At 41.3% G+C, this 20,801-nt stretch overlaps 2 protein-coding genes across 2 annotated transcripts in view; both read left to right on the forward strand.

The window, feature by feature from the left end:
- The window catches only part of blzf1 (basic leucine zipper nuclear factor 1), a 160,835-nt gene that overhangs the window by 47,828 nt on the left and 92,206 nt on the right, over nt 1-20,801 (forward strand). The gene's annotated exons all lie outside the window — the stretch shown is intronic.
- The window catches only part of gpc5a (glypican 5a), a 118,485-nt gene continuing 107,975 nt past the window's right edge, over nt 10,292-20,801 (forward strand). The window contains exons 1-2 of the mRNA XM_070833285.1: nt 10,292-10,442; nt 14,057-14,218. Of these exons, the coding sequence (XP_070689386.1) occupies nt 10,292-10,442; nt 14,057-14,218 (313 nt within the window). The remainder of the gene's footprint in view (nt 10,443-14,056; nt 14,219-20,801) is intronic.

Below are 20,801 nucleotides of genomic sequence, written 5' to 3' on the forward strand. Positions count from 1 at the left end.
TTCTATTCCAGGCTGCTTTCATTCATGCATTTATTATATATCACTCAACATGGGAATGTTTAAGAGACTGGACAGCAACTTGCCAGTAGTCTCCTCTCCCGTGTCTGTCTTCCAAAACCAACAAGAGAAAGAGTGAAAGTGATCGACGCGTGGCAGAAAATGACAAGAATAAAATGAAGAAATCAGAGTAGACCGCTGATAAATCACAACTTTCCTTGTGGTTACAAAATTACTAAGCAGCACAGTGCACGATGACTTAAAGCTACAGTGGCAGCAGCACTACTATTACTACTATTTGCATACAGCTTTTGTTAAGACTGTCATGGTCCTATTGAGAAATTACAGCCTCTGTATTACATTTGAAGGACTTTTAGACATTTTCTTACTTTGGTTGATGTGAAACTGACTTTATACTCAAAAGAGTTTTCTGAATGATTTTGGTGGATAGATGCATCGAATTAGGCACTCAGGGAAGCATGACCTGTCATTACTTAATGGTGCTCATGGGATAGTGTCTGTCATTCTGCAGTGAACAGCACCATGATAAGTTTTTCAGCTTGTCTAACTGGGTTGAAAGCGCAAAAAAAAAAACGTCGTAATGCAAAATACAGGTTGACAGGTGTGTACGGATGGGTCCAAAAGTATGATACCACACTGTAAACTTCTAATATTTCCACGTTAAATTGAAAATAATCAAAGAGCTTGAAGATTCAGAAACATTTTAAAACATGACATTAAAAAGACGTTGACATGAAGGAGGAATATTAAAAATTCTTTTCTATTTCTATTTCTATTCCTGACAATCAAATTTAAGCAAATTTGGAGCACTGATCGACTTAACTCCTTTGTGCAAAAGGTCAGCATTCATTCAGATCTATCTATCTATCTATCTATCTATCTATCTATCTATCTATCTATCTATCTATCTATCTATCTATCTATCTATCTATCTATCTATCTATCTATCTATCTGCTCAACCTCTCCCAGTCATAGACATGTTTAACAGCTGCAGTGTCATCTCTGTGGGTCTGTAGATTTGTGTAATCTGCCTTTAAGCTATCAAAGTATCTGTAAAGGTAATGAAAAAATGTTTTACATGATAAAAAAAAACAAAAACGCTCAGCATTTAATCGTCTCATAGTCTCTCCTGTGGCTCTGTGCACGGCATCCATGGGTGAGCATGTTTCATGCTCCTTCGGCCACATCATGCCGCACATTTTCAACCTGTCAGCTTCCATGAGCTTCCTCTCCACCAGGGACACTGTTGCTTCTGAGAGCAAGAAGCCAGACTGGAGGAGCTTCAGGACATGTGCTCTGTGTGTCAAACAAGGAAACTGCTCGGCGGAAATTACACAGGTTTTATACAGAAAACACAAGTATGTTGTCAATTTCAAACATTATTGTGACCTACAGTTATGTTTTCCTCAGTGAACTGTTTTAATTTGGACCTGCAGCCCAAAATATAAACATTAACAAAGAGCTGCAAGTGACAGGACCGGATGGCCTCATTTTTAACTGCAGCAACATGCAATTCCCCCTCTGGTAAGACATGTATCTGAGGGCAAATTTGAAAATGTGTCAAAGATAACTTCATTACTACTTTCTATAATTGACTTCTTTAATAGACCAACATGTCAATTTAAACCACTCTTCATGTTTTCAGTAGAGAAACACATACTATTCTGACTATACAATGAACTCTAGGCTTCTCTAATAAACCACACTGCATTTAATTCACCCAAATTCAATTTTTGATCACTTTGAACTACTTGTTCGCGGCTCTAGTGTCTTTTCTACATGAAAAAAACAACATAACACAAATTAGCCCATGACTCTGAAACGCTGCAGAGCGTGTTCGTTGTCCGCATGCATGTGTGTGTGTGTGTGTGTCTTCCCACCCCCTCGCTTGAAGTGATCCTTGCTCTTGTGAGATGTTTTTGTCCAATGTGAAGCCTCACAGCTGAATGGGCTGTGGTCGGGCGAGGTGAGTTCAGTTGACCTCGGGGTCACACGGAGACAATGGCGGCCGGGCTTCTATAGGAAGAACAAAACAGAGACCCCCAGGCTCATGGCCCCTGTCGTGGGAGGGGCTTGGATATGGTGGGCCATTTTAGAGAAAAGGGGCAGAAGTGGTGCTGCATTAGAGGGACTGTTTTGGATCTCAAGTACAAGCTTGAATATCACCAAGTGCCGGCAGCTTGATGTTTAAAGTTACCCCTTTTACCTGGAGAGTCTTTTCTCTGCTGAGTTTTATAGTGCAGAAATAACAAAATGATTTCCTGTCTGTGTTGCTCTGTTCTCCACATGTGTGGCTGATTTTTCTTAACCTTTATCCGGCAAATAACATAAGCTATCACATGCTGAAGTGTGCTTAAATGCTTTTGCAACACCTGCTCTGGTGCGAGCACATGGATCTGTAACTATCATTTGTGCAGAGAGCGTGGAGCTTGAAGAGGAGGAGGAGGAGGAGAAGGGGGGGGGTCTAATAAGAAGAGCCGTAAGCTTTTATCTGGACCCATGGGACGATGTGAAGTCTACAACCTCCCTGCGTCCACCCACCCCCCACCTCACTTCCATATGCAGAGGAACTAGCCCCACCGCTGACTTTGTGTGGGGGGTTGGGGGTCATGACTGAGCGCTCACACTCCCACAGTGCGCCCAGAGCAGTGGAGGAGGACAGATATTCTGATATAAAGGTGAAAAGTTTCTTAATTGTTGGTCAGTTGGAACAGAGCACATTAAAGCTCAAATCAGACACACCTTTTTTTGTTACAGTGGACACCACGCCATCAAACCAAACGTAATTTACAGCGGCATCAGCATGCAGGAAAGAGAGATTTCACATTTAAATGATTTAAAATGATAACACTATGAAGTAGCTGCAGGAAATACACACTTCCATCTCCACTCTCAAACTGAAAGTGGGTTGGATAAAGTTGATTTTGGAAACAACAGAAACTCCAGTGATAGGGAAGTTGTGGTTAGTGGTTCCTCTTACAGTTGGAAAGCAATCATGTCGCTGTACATTTTGGTACAGTATCTAGTTTGCTAGTTCCCTCTGCTGGCCAGCTATCGCACTGTATATCAAACTCAGTTCACAGGAGTCAACACATTTCAAAAGATCCATACATTAAAAAAAAAAAAAGAAAGAAAGGCCAGCGGCTCCTCAAATGACGAGCCATTTTCCGCACATCTGCTTTGGAGCATCTCAGTTTTAAGTGACTTCACAGCACCCCTGTTATTACTAATAACAATGAGTTGTTGTAATTTCAATACAGTGTACTGAAAGGCTAAAGCCCCTTTCTGCATTTCACCCATGGATTGTGTTTAATGGGGGAAAAAATAACGACCATGGGAGCTTCCAAAGTTAAAGGGATAATCCCTTGTTTCTTTGTTATTAAACTCCAGTGAGAATGTACTGAAACTCACTTCCTTTATCATTAACTTAACTTAATTTAACTGTATTTACATCTTTGTGTTGTGAACAAGAACATAACTGGAAGAACTTTTTTTTTTTTTTACTGATTCTTAAAGCAACAGGGGGAGGACTAATACCAGCAGCTTTAAGGGGTGAAGAATTACTACAAACCTTTACTCAAGCAAAAGTACTAGTACAGCTATGTAAAAAAAAGAAAATATTGTATAATTTGACCTCTTTGGCCTTCAACAAACTATTTTAATGGAACCATGTGAGAAGTTTAGAGGGAAACTGTGTCTTTGGTGGAGCTGCTAACAACTCATAGACATCTGAAACACCACAAGACAAGCAATTGTGTATTTATCTAATAAGTTTATCATGTTTTTTAAGTAAATTCAGTGTTTGAAAAGTCAGTTAACTGTAGTAGAATAAGAAGTACAATATTTCACTCTGAAATCTAGTGAAGTAGAAGTTTAAAGTAGAGTAGTGGAGTGAATCCTCTTGGTTACTCTCCATTGCTGTCAGTTTTATTCCGTTTGCACTTAAGATGATGCAGAGATAAAGCTGAATCCGATGTGCCATTTCTTTTATACATTTTATTCATTTCAAATTCATAGAAATCCACCTAAATCACGTCAAGCGGTAAAATGATCTCTCAGGTTTTGTCTGGTAGTGAGTAACTGCACATCTTCTTAATTAAAGTGCAACTTCTCAAATCCTTGTCAACCTCATGATAAACATGTTAGAAACCACAAAGCAAAGAAGTTTGGGAGCTTATATTCAATAAAGTGCACACAAAATGCCACAGTGCTTAAAACAGTCTGATTTCTGCAAATGCAGTAAAGTCCATTTCGTAGAGTAAGTATATGAAACACGTCGGCTTTTGGAAGCTGCTGTGGATCTCACTCTGAGGCATTCAAACAATTCTTTGATTTCACACATTCAAAATAAATCCACTGTTAAAGTGCTCACAGAGATTTTACTTTTAACTTGATGCAGAAAAAGTCTGGGCCCTACATCCTGTCTGGGGGGCCTTGAATTTGTTGCCTGCTCCTCTGTTGTGGTTTGATGGCTTGAGCCTTTGGTTGCAAAGTCTCCACAACATCCAGACGGTTTGTTTTAAATCTGAGAAACAAGCAACACAAGGGCACGGGCGTACTGCGAGCAGGAAATGTTACAAATAGTTTGGTTTATTTCAAAGTGGAATCAGAAAATCAGAAAAAGCAAAATAAGTTTTTATTGCTACGATTTTTCTCAAACCAAATAGCTGTTGTTTTGATCATTTGGGTTATCGTAAGAGAAATACTGGTATAAAGCAAAAAAGCAAAAATATTACTAAGAGATGAAGCTTTAAATTGTTTTACTCACTTAAAACAATTGTTTAAATTAGATTTAAACACTTCTTCATCTGTTTGATTTTTTATTTCACTTATTTGGTCCTTAGATGATGATTATTAGTGTTTCAGTTACAAATATTGTTTTAAATCAGTTATTGGAGCTCACTTTTGTAAAATTGTATCAGCAATGTTTATGGGGACTTTCTGTTGAAGCCAAAGTAACTTTAACCTTGTGAACCTAAAAACTCATTGGTATCTCACTATAAATCACTTTTAAATGATATTAAACAACTTTAAAAACTAGAGAATCACTGTAACCTGATAAAACTGTCCACCTGTTTTGATTTAATGAACTGAATAATGTTTCTTTGAACCTTTAGAATTTTTTTCCAAGGACCTCGGAAAAGAAAATGTTTAGAAAATAGAAAGAAAGAAAAAAAATCTGCACCTTTTGACCGACCTTTATCCCACAAACCCTGTTGTTTATGATGGGTGGTTGATGAAGTTACTGATTAGTTTATTCTCAGTTTTATACCTATTTGTAATTAATTAAATTTACATATAGCACAAACTTGTTCATGTCTTCTAGAGCAAAATCATAATGTACAGGACTAGTTTAGTGGCTGTATCTTTAAAAGTGGCCTGAATTACAATTTACAAACCCCTGTACAGCTAATTTCACAATTAGATTCTATATCTATATCTGTATTTAAAAAAAAAAAAAAAAAATTTAACTCCTGTTTTTCTTTACTGGCTCCAACCAAAGTTTTATTTTAGTCATATTTCTACCGATTGATACAGTGAAAATAATAACTACAGGCTGATTTTAATGTGTTGTGGAGCAGCAACAGGTTAATTAGTCCTTTTATTTTCGTAGTTAAACGAAATTACAGACCACCTAAAGAATAAAAATGTGGTAAATATGTAGAGTAAAATTCCAAATAAGGGTCATTATGTCGATCAGAATAAAAATCTGAATATTTTAAGATGATCCATCTTTTCATTGTGACGCCAAACTTAAATATCTATAAAACCTCGTGGCTAAACAGGCTGTTTTCCGGTATGCATGCATATAATTTCTCATGTTGCAGGCTGCTGAAAGGCGCAGTGATCCCCGTCTGCTTCCCTCTCCTTCCTCTGGAGAGGTGGAGGCTGTTTGGTTGGAGATGTGGGTCGGAAGTACCGTAGTTTATGTATGCTAATGGGGAGAGTTGGGGGTTGTAGCTAGATATTTACGTTCAGTGGGAGCCGCCCTTCATTCACCCACATGGTTACCAACTGGTCGCCTTCGCGCCACTTTCCTAACCCCGCAATCATTTTTCCCCAGCCTATCCGGGCTATAAAATGCCTCAGATTCGCCTCGGATTTCACTTTACGTTTCGTTTTTGTCCGCCGGTAGAAAAGTTTTTGGATTAGTTACGCATTTATTCCCCTCTTTTGTCGGTGAGAGACTAACACGGCAGCCCAAGCAAGTGAGCGAAGATGGTGGATTTCGGCTGGTGAGTGTCTACCGAGCGCATGTTTATCGGCAAGGAAGTCGGGTTATGGGTTCTTTTCTAACCCCCGTTTTGCAGCAGGGAGCCTCTAGCTGTGTGTTTTCACCTGTTTAACGCGTCTTAATATTGTGTTAGCGGGGATATCCAAACATTAACGCATTAAATGATTATGCTGGCGATGAAAACAGTGTAACGTGAGGCGCATGGCAGCCCCCTCTGCTCCACCATTGAGGGAATGAGGGAGATTTGAAAAGCTGTCCGGAGCTTTCTCCGCTGCGCTTTAGCAACTACTTCAAATAAAATCTGGCCTCCCGATAACAAGCCCGGAGTTTGTTTAAACACTCCGGTCCGATATTTAAAAAGTAAGTTTGGAAATGTGGTTAATTTGTTGCTCAGTCTCGAGTGCAGTGGTGTGTGAGTTAAAGTGCCCCCCAGAACAAAGCAGCAGCACATGGGGCAGTTTTAGGCCGCGCGTTTTAGCTTAGCTAGCTTAGCCTAGCCGCACTAACTTAAGAGTAGTTTTTCGGGATGAGCACAAAGTAAACACGAATAAGGCGGACACCACTGTGAGATAATGACAATAGTAGGTGAATACAGCTAATTCAGCCGGACAAATGCACCTCTGGTGTATTTTCAAACGTTTGTTGTTGGCTAAAGGCTAATCCGTGTCGTCAAACTCCTAATTTTATTAGCCTGCAGATCAAATGTAAAAATGAGCCGGCTGTGTTGGTTTAAAAACACCGTGGCTGCCCCCCGTGGAGTCTCCAGTGGTAGTTTAAATTAACTGTAAATCGTTAACATGGTTTGCCATGTTTTCGCGAAGCTAACAGCGGCTAAGCTAGCTGCTAGCCTCCGCTCCTACATGGACGGTAGCCTTGTTTTTTTTTCTAGGAAGTCCGAACCCGCGAGCCGCGGTGTTGCCCTTTTTTAGCTAAACAACACGCAACTGCACATCTCTGTGTGCGACGCTGCGGTGGCGTTGAGCCTGATTTTGGTTTTAAAGTCATTTATGCTAAGGTTGGCGCACTTCGAGGCGCCATGTTAAAGGCGGTGGGGGAGGGGTGAACAACACCGATCCGTGCGCAGGCGCTCCCGTGTCGCAGGGAACGCGGGCCGCAGGCTGCGCTGCTCATTCATGTTTTCACTGACCTCGTGCTGCGGTGATAAATCATAACATCTTGTGTCACAACAACTAACTCGTGTAGTTACCAACGAGCCAGCGGTAATGATGCACATTTCTGATGGTTAAAGCGAGTCCCACGTGTTTTTTGTCCTCAAATTTAGTTACAAGAAATTGATCACACGTGCGCTCACATTAACCTGCGTGTTTAACGCATTGCAATGCCAAAAAAGTCGCATTCACTGCCTTAATGATTTACCCTGTTTGTCTTTATTTACAGATTCACCGTGAAGTGCAGGACCCCCCCCAGGCAGAAGGGCGACACGGGGCGGTGTGACCATCTTCCCCGCTGTGTGGAGGGCAGCGATGCTGTGATCAGTCTGTGTATTGTCAAAGTGCTTACAGTGCAGGTAGTACTATGTAATACCTACTGCAGTGGAGGCACTTACAGCAATACTCTGACACTGATGTGTAGATCCGTCGATGTTACATGTCATTTGAAGTACTGTCTTTGTGCTAAGGTGCATCTAGTGCAGATAGTGAAATAGACTAGCACCTACTGCCCTAAGTGCTCCTTCTGGCATAAGGGGCTGTGATTTGCGCCACCAGACCATTTTTTAATTTCCAATTGGGCTCAAATATCTTGCAGTTCTCTGCTAGTTTTGCATAGTTGCACTACAAGAATAGATGAGTTGTGCAAATCTATGCAAAACTGATGGTGGCCTGCTTGCTCTCCACCTGTGTAGACTTTTTGGTTTTGGGGGTGTCACATCAAACACGATCTGATTGCATAACACACCTGTAACGCTGTTTACGAACCACAAGTATTTGCCAGTCCGCATCCAGTATCACAGTTTCAGCAGTACTAAAGTGCTTATAGTGCAGGTAGTGTTTTCTCCTATCTACTGCAATGTAAGCACTTGAAGTACTTCTAACTAACTGCATCTCTCCGAAGCGCAGATGTTTGTTATAGAAGAATTATCTGTCAATCATTACTCGGTCAGTTTTGCTGGTTTGCATTCAGCTTTAACTGATGTTTGCTGTGCAAATCCATGCAAAACTGACTAGGTTGATGAACTATGTTCTGCCAAGTCGGGATCATCAAGACTGTTATTGCATGGTGGGTATTTGTGCATATTTGGGTGTTTATGGCCTTTTTTATGGATATTTGAAGACGTCCTTTCCTGTCCAGGTGGGGATTAGTAGCAATGCTGTGTACTCTGAGGTATTGCACTTGTCCCGGCCTGTGTAGGAACGAGGAGATGGAGCCGACCGGGATTCTGACCTGAGTGTTGATAAAACTCCAGCACTGTACTCATTGTCCCTGTTTTATCTTGACCAGATTGGTCTGTACAAAATGCATATGATTTTCTGATGGGGAGGAGTTCAAATTGTTAAACTGTAATGTCTCTTGAATTATATTAAATCAATTTTTTTCCTGAATGCTTTATGTCAATGGTTTAAGGTGAAACACTACATGTTTCTGGGTGGAGTTTACTGTAGGATTTCCCCCCCAAATTAACATCAGTGAAATGTTTTGATAAGATTTTAAACCATGGTATTTCACTGTAATGCCACTTTTTTTTTTTTTTTTAGAATTAGAAACTGGTGCTAAAAAAAGGTGCTAATAAATTTTAACTCTTTATGCAATCTGATTAAACAATTTACTAATATTGGCCTAAGTGGTATCACGTTGACCGCACTTGCTGCCACATTGAAAACGAATTATGTCGCCCAACTGAGTTTACACACCGTGTGCTCTAATCTTGTAACATTAAGCTGAGTTTGCAGGAGCCGTGCGGTCTGCAGTGATCCTCAGATAAACATTAGACCACAGCCCTGAACGACAGCTGTTTTAAGACGGCTTACGTTCAAGAGCAGTACCTTTTTATAGAGAGGAGGGGAAATATGCATATTAACTATTTTGTGTTCATGATAAATGCAGGAAACCCTCATTAAAATTGTGAAATTCCCTTAAAACACCCAGAGCACCTGAAATTTGTAGTTTGGTATATGCCTGGGTTTGATTCAGCATATTAATCATTATGGAGTACAGAATCTGTTGGAATTCTAAATATAATTTAACAAAGGGGAAAAAAATAAGTGAACATTGAAGATCAGCTCATAAAAACAACTCTTAATTCTTTTAGTGTTTTCTTAGTAACTTAAGGGAAAAGCTGCCCATTAAATCCCATTACCTGTTTTCAGTTAGACTAAGAGGCTGGCAGCTGCATTTAAGCATATAATTTAATTGTTTATCTCTAGAAAAAGAATTGGAGAACTATTAAAGTTCTATCTAATTCAGTACTATGTATAGTTGTCATGGGCTGAATTTTGCATAAAGGTTATGAAAAAGTAGGCAGGCTACTCGTGTAATCAACTCATTATAAAACCCATAAAAACAAGGTGATATGAATTAAAGAATAGCAACCTGACAACATCTCTGCTCTGAAGTGTTTTTCTATTTGCCAGATATACTTCATCTATAGTCTGCATGACATTAATTCCCACTGGAGAAAAAAAAAAAAAAAAAAAAAAAGAGGAGAAGATTTAAAGTGACGCTGCAGCCCGTCCGGCCACTAGATGGCGCTGTGAGGCTGCAGGCCAGCTGCAGAGCGGGCCGCCGGGTGCAGGTAACGCTACGGTACCGCCTCTGCCGTCGGTCCGGCCAACTTGGACAACATGCCGCTTCCCAACACGAGTCTCACCGCTGCAACTTTCTGTGCGTGCGTGTCTGGACTGAAATGATCATCCGGAGCGTTTCCTCGACACAAACACTGACTCCACATGGTCGACGCTGAATCCTGAGACGTGCGATGTGGACGCGACTCACCTGAGCGGACTTCAGGTTCACAGGAAACATTAACTTCCCATCAGGCCTCTTTCTTTTTTGAGGTAGTAACCCAGGATTTCATTAAAATGGATGAGCTGTGGACGAGATGCATCTTCCTGCTGGCGTGTTGCTCTGGATTACTGTCGGGGAGCCCAAACAAATGCGACGAAGTGCGCAAAGTTTTCCAACTCAGGCAAATTGGACCAAATCAATTATTGCCTTTAAGTCCCAGACCAGGTATGTTGGAGTTCATCTTCCAGACTGAGCGGTGGTGTGTGTTCGTGTTGGTGCTTTTCCTGTCGATACATTCTCATAAACCGGCTCCTTAACACAATTCATGTCACATTTCTTCCTCTTGATTTGTGCACGTCCCATCATTTTCATCCTCATTGCACACTAAAGCATCAACATGGCAACAAACGCTTGAAAGAAATTGCTTGAAAAGTTACTCAACACAGCATTTATCCTCCTGTAGAGCTCATTAACTTCTCTGCAGAGTCCAACCTGTCATTTTCTGGCTTCTTTGTAGTCACAAAACACCTTTTTTTTTTTAAAAAAACACACTTTAGGGGTGTGTGTGCAGTTGTGATAATAATATAGACAGCAGGAAAAACACGAGAGCTGTTTTAAATGGTACATTTTTTTTGTGTGACTTTTAAATCAAGGTGTTTGGAGGAAGCACAGCATGTAACTTCTATCACTGCAAGAGTGAACCTCTCAGAAGCCCAGTGTTCTTTTAGAGTAATAATTAATCTTTGGACATTTATCTACTAAAGTTTGTGTTCAGCAATGTGTCAGGTTCATTATAAATACTTAGATATTTATAATTCATGGTGAGGAATAGGAATAGGAATTTGCCTAGTTTTTGAAAAGAAAAAAAACATCCAGTGAAAGGTATTACTTATTGTTTACTTCACTGTGTTCCCATTAATCCAATCAAACCAGGAAACAAAGCTGCTGAGATTGCTAGTTGGTGACAAAAAAAAAAAGAAGAAAAAACCCAAACTGCTCCTTACCAGTGTGTAAGGCACATAAGTGGCTTGCAGGGATAAACAGGACTTATTTTGTGTAAAGTTAGCTACACTGGGCTTCACTTAACTTTCTAAACACCACCCAAAGTGTAATTCCACATGATACGTCTCCACATGATTTGGGGGGAATTATGGGTGTGGATATTTCATGTGGGCTGTCAGTGACTGGACGACTTGCTGCTGTTGCTGCTCCTCTCTGTGCTCCCCTCGGTGAAGCAAGTCTTAATGGTGCTGACTGCCATCCTGCCACAAACCGCTCCCTGTAAACCTCACCACCCCTTCTCCTCCTCTGCTGCTGCGAGGAAACCGATTCAATCGACAGAAAACCCTCAAATGCCCCCTAAACCTCTAAATGCTCCTTATAATGCCATCGCCTCTCCTGCCCCTGAAATGAGCTTGTGCGGATTTAAAACCCTGTGCTGTTTCTCTGCCAACAGAAAAGTACTTTCTCTGAGATAAATTGCATGCAGTAGGTGAAGTGATGATAAGCTCCCGATTCAGTGGCTACTAACCCTGTAAAAACACTTGCTACTGTTTATAACTGCACCTCCGTTGACCTTCCTGGCAGCCTCACGCAGCTAAAAGATCTGCAAAAATCCAAATGAATCTTGACATTGGATAGATGCAAATTGTTTCCTTGATGGGTTCGGATTAAGGCGCTCAAATACATCAGATAGGGTAATGGGAGATGGTATAGTTGATCCTGTAGCACGATTTCAGAAGTTATCTATAATTGAGTGTGGGCTTGTGAAAAATAACCTCCAGAAATTCCAGGGATCCGAGAGAGAGAGAGAGAGAGCTGTTTCCATTTTTGACACTGCCTGACTAACAAGAAGTGCCAAACAGCCTTCGGTTTAGATCAGAACACGGCAAATCGGGAGTGCGATCGCCTCGGCCAAAAAAGCTGTTGTCTGTGGTGTTGGAGGTGGAAAGAGTTCTGAGAAGCATTTAGGTCAGAAAACAAAGACCTGGGGCTCTTTCAACTTGTCTTATCTGGGAGAGTTTGAATTCCTCCACGTGTGCCATCGCCTGCTCTGCTCCCTCCTCACTCTTGAACCTCGCAGGGAGCTGATAGCGTCTCTGGCAGCAGCCCCGCATGCTCTGCCTAGGCATGTCAGGGAGGCTTTTGCCGAGTTTTTGGCCGCTTTTAAGATGTTTTGATTGTCCCCCCCCCCCCATGTGTGTAGATTGCTTACATTTGTTCGTAGCGGAAAACCTGAGACATCACTTGGTGAGACGATAACATTTCGACTCACATCTTCTCTCAGGATCTAGATGTTTTGCTTTTATTGCTGCACTACAGCATGTGCCTTTTACCTTATCTGTTAAAACGTGCACTTCCACTGGAAAATGCTTGATTTTAGCTGTCATGTTTTCAAGGATTGGAAAAGCCTCAAATTTCGAATATACTCCCCGAAAAGTGCTCGATTATCAACATAATCTGGTGTTTCATCAACATAATGACTCTTGTAAACCCCCAGCAAGTACTAAATAACCATGAGTTACACATACAAAGTTAATACGAACAGCTGGTAAAGTAAAGTGACAAATACATTGATTTCTGTTCTTTATTTTTCACAATTGCAGTAATAATTTAGATGTGATGATAAAGGCTTTGAGAGTCTGGAAAATTTCAAGGTTTGGGTACCTTGAAAATACTTAAAGGGCTTCATTTTTACTTTTAAAATGTATTTATTTGACGTTAAAGGATTCATTTGACCTGAATCGACTGCCGATATGTCCCACAGACATGATCAATATGTTTATCCCCTGATATGTTTAACAAGTAGGTTTGTTATTCATTCACATTTGCCATCTTGTGCTTTTTAGTTTAAGTTTATTTTTGCTTGGTGGATGGAAATCACGGTCTGTTGAGTCAATCCACCACTTTGGCCCAGACTGAAATACACCAACATGGATCGTCATGACATCTTGTAGAGACGTTCATGGTCCCCAGACTGATCCTCTGACTTCCTCTCGCTCCGCCAACAGGTTGACTTATGTGGTCCGCGGCGCTGCTATCACGGCCTGTGGACTCTGTCTTGCTCTCTTGCCGATGAGTGCTATGTGACAGAATTTTCCACCACAGCTACTACAGGAAGGACGGCTACTTGTCAGTTTGGACAGCTGCCATTTAATCAAAGAGAAAATACTGAAGTTAGTTAGACGCACTCTCTTATTCGTGCCTTTGGGCAGTTTAGGGTGTCAAATCCACCTGACTCGCAGGTTCGCGGAATGTGTTAAAGGAAAGCAGAGCACCCTGAAGAGAGCATGCAAATCTCTCGCCTCAGTTTATGCTTCTTATGTATTAGCATTACATTCAGGTCATAGAGGTAAGCATTCGTGTCTCTGAACAATAGATTCCAGGCTGTGTTTGAACAAAAGGTTCAAAAATCCAAAAACTCGATTAAGGTATTCTGTTCGTACCCATCCAATCCTAATTCAATTGGTTTATATTATTTAGTATTTTCTAACAATATCATGTGTAAATATTTCTCTTGTGTTAAACAAAAAAATTTCAAAGATGTGTCATTCCCAGCTGACAGGATTAGGAAATTCAGAACAGAGAAGTGTTATTTAACAATGGGTTTTTATGGGTTTTCTTCAAACATTGCTGGGTTTTTATTGTTCAGAGAAACCAATGCTTATGTCTGTGCCTCAACTGTCATGATAAAAGTTGAGAGGCCTAAACTAGGGCTGTCAAACTGGGGCACGCAGAGATGGCAAAACAGAGTCTTTACTACTGTAGACAAACGCTCAGTCACACACAGTTTTATTTTATGCTTTCAGAACTTAACATTTACTCTTAATGACTCTTAGGTTCAGACCTTCAGGTGTGCGTGTCCAAGAACCTGACCTGCTGCACCAAAAAGATGGAGGAGAAGTACCAGGTGGCAGCCCGGAGAGACATCCAGAACCTTCTCCAGACGTCCAGCTCCAGCCTCAAGTTTCTCATCTCGCGCAACGTGGCTGCTTTTCAAGGTATGACTGAGAGTGTTTCGTGTGTTTAGGCTTCGCTGGTCTAAAGGTTTAACTTCGTAAAGGGCGAGCAGAGATGAGAGCGCAAATGTTTACGTGGATAATTGTGGATGTTTGTGTGTGTTTCCGAGTCGGAGGGTAGCCTACATCCAAGAGTTTGGGTTTGTGTGGGTGCTGTAAAAACAGTGGATGAGTCATGTATGTATGTGTGTGTGTGTGTGTGTGTGTTTGTGTGTGTGCAGCGAGGCTCCACTTCAGAGCAAACAGAGCGGGGTCTGTCCTCCTTCCAGATCTGCTGCTACACTCTGATCTTGAGATTAGATAGGTTGGCTGTTCCTGCAGGAGACTCAGGAGGCTGTCTGTGAGGGTGAATGTCTGTACTGTGGCTTTTACTAATGGCCTCTCTTCCCGTGCAAGGTGTTTCTGATATATATATATATATACCCTGAGAAGAAAATCAAATCCTCATAATCAGGCCGCTCACCATCCCTGCATTTGTTTCCTATCACTATCTTCCTTTCGTTTTCCGTTCATCTCCATCCTGTCGCTCAGCAGTGACTGACAGTTGGCAGACGGACAACAACTTGCCTCTGTCTGTGTGCTCTCCCTGCCCAGTGTGGGATGTTTCTCCCACTTGAGTTGATAGCTGTCATATGACGTGGGCAACAAGCACAGAGCTTGTGACCTGAATGTGCAGTCTCAGACATATCATTAAGCCAATTCACTTTAATGATGTCTCTCCGTTTAAAGGCGTGCCGTTATCCTCCTCCTACACTCAAATGATTTATGGGAGAGCCTCACTTGATCACTGTGTTTTAGTCGAGGTTTGCAGGGGCATCGCGCGGTTGTTGTCATCAGATGTTTGATGTGTTTACTCAGGATCTGATGTTGAACTAAAATACGCAGCATTTATGATATAGTTTATGAAGCGTGCCACCTGAAATACTCTTAACTGAGAACAGTCGTGAGTTGTTAACAGCCTTATGAAAGTCGTTGGTGTGAAGCTGTTTTTTTTAAAGCATAAGGCTGATGTTATTTTATATACTTCTGCCAAATCCCATGAAAAGAACAAAACTAAACAAAACATTAGTTCACCTTCAGTTCTCTTTGAATTTCCTACCCTGTCAGTGCTGTCTGTCTGCACTCATCCCCAAACTGAGGATGGATATTTTTACAAACAGATCACAGATGTATTGTGAAGATGCATTTTAAGGCAAATTCTTCTTTAAACAGGGGTCAGGAGGATTTGTTGGAGGATTTGTTATACATACAAATACATGATTAGTGTTCTAGTGAGTATTTTTAGCAGTGGGGTAGTTTATATGGGATTCTCTGAAATGAAAAGACACGTTGCCCACTTAAACAGGTGGCCCACTGATGTGTTTTTAATCGTTTTTGGATAACAATAGATGCACAGAAGAGTGAGCTAAACAAGGCTTTGGCCAATACAGACAATACTTGTTATTTGAATCAATTCATTGTTCGGTTTGATCTTTTAATTTTTTTTTGACGGTAGCAAAAAAAATAGCAAAATACACCATCAAGAATACGTTAAAGGATGAAGCTGCCTTTTTAAAGTTCTCCTAACAGTCTGGCAGGTTTCATCACAGAGGACGAGTCAAAGAAGGCTGCAGGAGCTGGTAGATCCTCACAAAATGAGCAAAGCTCACATGGTTTCATCTGTGGAATGGCAGCCAGTGTGCGCTCCTGCCAAACCAAACAGAGTTCCCTGTCAACATCGGCTCTCATCAGTCAACAAACACTGGCGGCTGCCTCCAACATCCAGGCTGCATAATACAAGTGGCAACAGACGGAAGAAGCTATTTAAGTCTCACATTGGAGTCACAGCAGCGCTAGAACTGCTCTGAGTATTACATTTATGAAGTCATTGTGTCGCGTTCCTGAGGTTTTTTTGTGATTTATTTAACTGCAGTTGAAACAGCAAATATTCACATTTGAGAAGTTGGAGCTAATAACCATCTTTTGCATTTTTGGTTGAACGTTTACAAAAAAATGCTTTAAATTTTCTGGTGATTAGCTAAACAACAGAATGCAATACTGATTTTTAGAAAAATGTAATATTGCACTGTTTACATCCACGTTTGCTCGCCAGCAGTCTTCGTCTTTGCTGAGTTTGCTGGTGCATTACTTTGTTGGCATGTAAAACACACACATCTGCGCTCTTTTTTTTTTTTTTTTTGCATGCATGCATGATACAAATTAAATGGGTACCGGCTCTCAAAAACAATGCTCCATAGTGCTGTAAGTGGTGGAAAAAGTCCACAGACCTTTTTAATTGACTAATCCTTTGAGCTGTATTGGAAAAAAAAAAAAAAAAAAACATGTAATACAAACGAAACTATTCCTCTCTACCTGTTCATTACTGTGTGTCCTGCTGTTGAAGTGAATCTGTGTTGATGAAAGACGATACGTCTTCAAATGTTGTTGCAGACTTTTTGACCCAGTCTGCAATATCTGCTTACACACACACACACACACACACACACACACACACACAACCAGTGAGAGAGAGAGCCACCCACGTGGCATTGTTCTATTTGGCCGTAGAGGTTTTAAGAGCCTTTGTCGCATGGTGAAAACACACTGTTGCACCATATGTATGGGAAGCACGGAGGGACAGAAATGTTTGGCAGGTTCTTAGATCTTAACAGAGTGGGGGAAAAAAGAGCCATTTTGTTGCTGTTCATGTGCAGAAATAAAAGAAACACAAGTCAAGCATTTAATCCGTCTTTCCTATCCAGGGAACGTTCAATGATGGTGAATTAATATGAGTGAATTGTTTGTCATTCATCTTGTGTGACGGTGAGTTTTGTTTTGGGTGTTTTCACATTATAATGGAAGTGGAAAGGGGCCAAAAAGTTTACAGATCATCTTGAGATTGAAAGAAAAATTTACGTCGACTCGCTGCTCACGGCACTTGCAGCATTGCCGCTCTGCTTCACCATGAACACATTTGTGGCGTGCAGGAGGTGGGTGGTTTGGGGTTATGCAGAAAAACAAGCCTGTTAGTTTTAGGCTCCAAATGATTGGCAGCCTGCACTGTAATTTGAGAGACAACGGAGAACAAGCAGAGTGTATAATGCATTACATCCACTGACATGAGGAAGGACGAGTTAAAAGTGATCAGGCTAATGTGGTCATTTGTTTTGTGCAAAGCCTTCAATTAGACTTCTTTATATGATGCAGTTGAAGGGAGGTGGGGGTGAAAAAATTAAAGGAATGTAGATGGATAACAGTCTGAAACACTCAGGAGACTCTGACAACCAACCGATATAATGCTATTCAGAATGTTTTTCTTGGGAGACGTGATGCTCATATTTTTGCGCTTACTATGGGCCACAGTTCAAAAATCTTCAAGGGCATATTATATGTAGACAAAGTGTTCAATACTTTATTATAGTGAGTAACGCAAAAATGAGTGCTAGAGCTGTTAATTATGAGTAGTTAATCCCACAGTTGTAGTTTATTACATTTTTTCCTTTTCTTTAGCAATCATTTCAATATTTCAGCCTTAAAGGAACCGGACTGCTGCTTTTCAAGTCATTTCACAGCCAAAAGATGGCTCTGCAACTGGGGTAGAAAAAAGAGAGAATAAAGACTGAATTGATGGCATACTGTCAAGCAAACAGCCTCACTTTTTTTTTTCTCCCTTCTTGCTGCTGGTCTGTCAGTAAGTCTCTCAGGATTGCATGTTTTCATTCGCCGGTTGTGAGGTTCCTGCATGTCGTCCACACAATACACAAATATGCAGCCTGCTGAGCAGGGCTTCAGGGGAGATCTTTTTTCATCCTGCGCAGGTTTGTCTTACATCCATGGCAACCGCCCTGTGCAATCCCAGCACCCCATGGGGCAGGAGTCAAATAAAACCCAGAAACAGAACCCGCAATGAATCAGCTGTTGAGATGCCAGAGAGAGTGTCTGAGGAGAGGTGCTCAAATCTTAGTAAAGCAGTCTGAGATCACCAGATCAGAGGAATGCCCTCCTTCGGGACAAGCTTTGATTTGAGAAACTATTTGGAGTAGTGAGCTGCGCTCACTGCCAAACTGAAGTATACTCTCACTTCTGTAAATAATGAGTTCAGCGTCCTTCCTGATGTGATGTAAGACGGATTTTGTCATGAGTTGGTCCTGCTGGTGTGGCAGTCGATGACAACCTGAATTCACTAACAAAACATACATTTCTACACACGTCTTGAAGGGATAAAACATTAATGATTTTACATTATCACATCAGATTTATTAGTTTAACTTAATCATATTTTGGCTTGTGATTCAAAGGAATAGTTAATTTGTTTGAGAAATACACTTATCTACTTGAGTTGAATGAAAAGCGTGAAACTACACTCATATTGGTCTGTGGAATATATGGATACAGGCAGTTAGCTTAGCTTAGCATAAAGACTGGAAACTGGGGGAAACCGCTAGCCTGGCCCTCTCCAAAGATAACAATGTCCGCCTACGAACACTTTTAAAGGTGAAACGAATAATAAGCATATTTCCCAAAATGCCTATTATTGCTTGAAAAGAATAACTTGATATTTTGGGAAATGAGAGGGTGGGAAGATGATACCACTCTCATGTTCAGCCAGAGCCTGAAGGTGATTAGCCTAGCTTAGCATACAGACTGATAGCATGGAGGAACAGCTAGCCTCACTAATTAATGCATTACATTTCATTTGTTTAATCCATGTGGAAATGGAAATGGTTTTATTGGGAGTTACGTGCCCCAACTGTTTTTCTCTGCATGCATCGACTTCCTGGAGTTTTTCGAGGAAGCTAAAAAAGTTAATTTCCTTGGAGTCTTTTCCGAGAGGTTGCCAGGGATCCAGCGGAGACTCCGGCCCAGCTGCTGTCATGTTTACATTTCTGTTCCTCAACAGATTAACCGCGTGGCACACAAAGGCTCAATCAGTGAGCTTTAGGGGTATTGGTAGCCATATTTCTTTTATCTTGGGACAGAGCCAGGCCAGCTGTCTTTATGCTAAGCTACGGCCTTCTGCTGTATTTTAATGAGTGTATGTTTTTTGAAAATGTTGACCTAATCCTCTTAAAACAAATTCTATCTACTTGTGCTGTACTGTATATGCAGACTCATCCATCCATTGTTTATACTGCTCATCTGTCAGGGGCGTGGGGTGGGTGGGGTGGCAGGAGCCAATCCTGCCCTGACTTTGGGCGAGAGGCGGGGTCCACCCTGGACTGGTCGCCAGTCAATCACAGGGCCGACACCACTCACGCTCACACTCACACCTACGGGCAATTTAGAGTGACCGGTTAACCTAACCTGCATGTCTTTGGACTGTGGGGGGAAGTCGGAGTACTCCACACATAAAGACCCCAGGTTCAAATCTGCATTCGGACCAGGAACCATCTTGCTCTGAGGCAACAGTGCTAAAGAATAAAAATGTGTGCAATATCCTATAATTAATCTTAAAGCCTCTACTAGTATTTCCGCACCCCTTGATGAGAAAGTTGAGGCCGACTGCTATAAATTTAATGTTGCTGAACCTTGAATGTCTGTGGCATGAGGCTGTTGTGGCCATTAACACTCTGCGGCTTGTGGTCTTCCTTCCAGTCCATGTCTCATTTTGGTTTCTTGCCTGGGAAGAAAAAAAAAAAAGAAGCTCTCGTCAACATGAGACACGGGAGTCCAGCAGGCCCAGTTAGTCTGCCTTTGCGTTTTTTATTTGCACAGCTTCTTATTGTGTGCTACTGTTTTGTCAGGAACACAAGTGGTGCTGATGAATTTTAGATCAAACAGGCAGGACTGAGTGCTGGTTTTGTTGAAGTGGAAAACCAGCCCGTTGTGCTCAGGACTCGCTATTTGCACTCATAAATGCTAATTGTGTTTCTGTTTACCAGCTTTTAAAGGATCCACTACCCATCTTTTACTCTTTGAATTGAAAAAGGAGCGTAGTTGAAAGGCAGTGGCCCCTCAGCTTGACTGAGAGGAGACCACAATCGGCCATCAAATTAGAGCAACTCACTCTGTGCCAAACAAGGAGTTCTCAGTGGGGGGCGGGGGAGTAAAGTTGATTTGATCGCTGCTGATTAGACAGGTTATGTCCTTAAAGTTTGTGGTAGCAGAGTTTCTATTTCAGCGTATGAACTCTGGTTGTGTTAAGTCCAGCAGAGGCAGCACTCAGTTGGATAACGCCCATACCATGTAACCACAACATCCTGGGTTTGAATCCTATAAAAGAATATTTTTGATTTGATTGAAAAGTCCGAAAAAGAAGAAAGAAATCATGCAGCAGACAGTCGGCAAATTAAACTAAACTCCGACTTTCACTTCCAAATACGCTGACAACACATCCAGTGGCATTAAAGCACAGATAGCAGTGTCTGTGTTTCATCTGTGACAAGTTTGACTGCAAAGAAGATAACTGTGCGCTGTGATCATGCCAGAGCTTAGAAAAACAGCCTTTTTCATCTTTGTGACAGTGCATTTTTCTACTAATACAGTGTGTTTTTAAATGGACTATTTAGCATAAGAAGTGGGAGAATATTATCAGCCCATAAAAGAAAACATGTTCCTTCAGTTTTTTCTTTCAACACCATTCAAC

This window comes from Pempheris klunzingeri, chromosome 1 (assembly GCF_042242105.1).
Source record: "Pempheris klunzingeri isolate RE-2024b chromosome 1, fPemKlu1.hap1, whole genome shotgun sequence".
Taxonomy (NCBI): Eukaryota; Metazoa; Chordata; class Actinopteri; order Acropomatiformes; family Pempheridae; genus Pempheris; species Pempheris klunzingeri.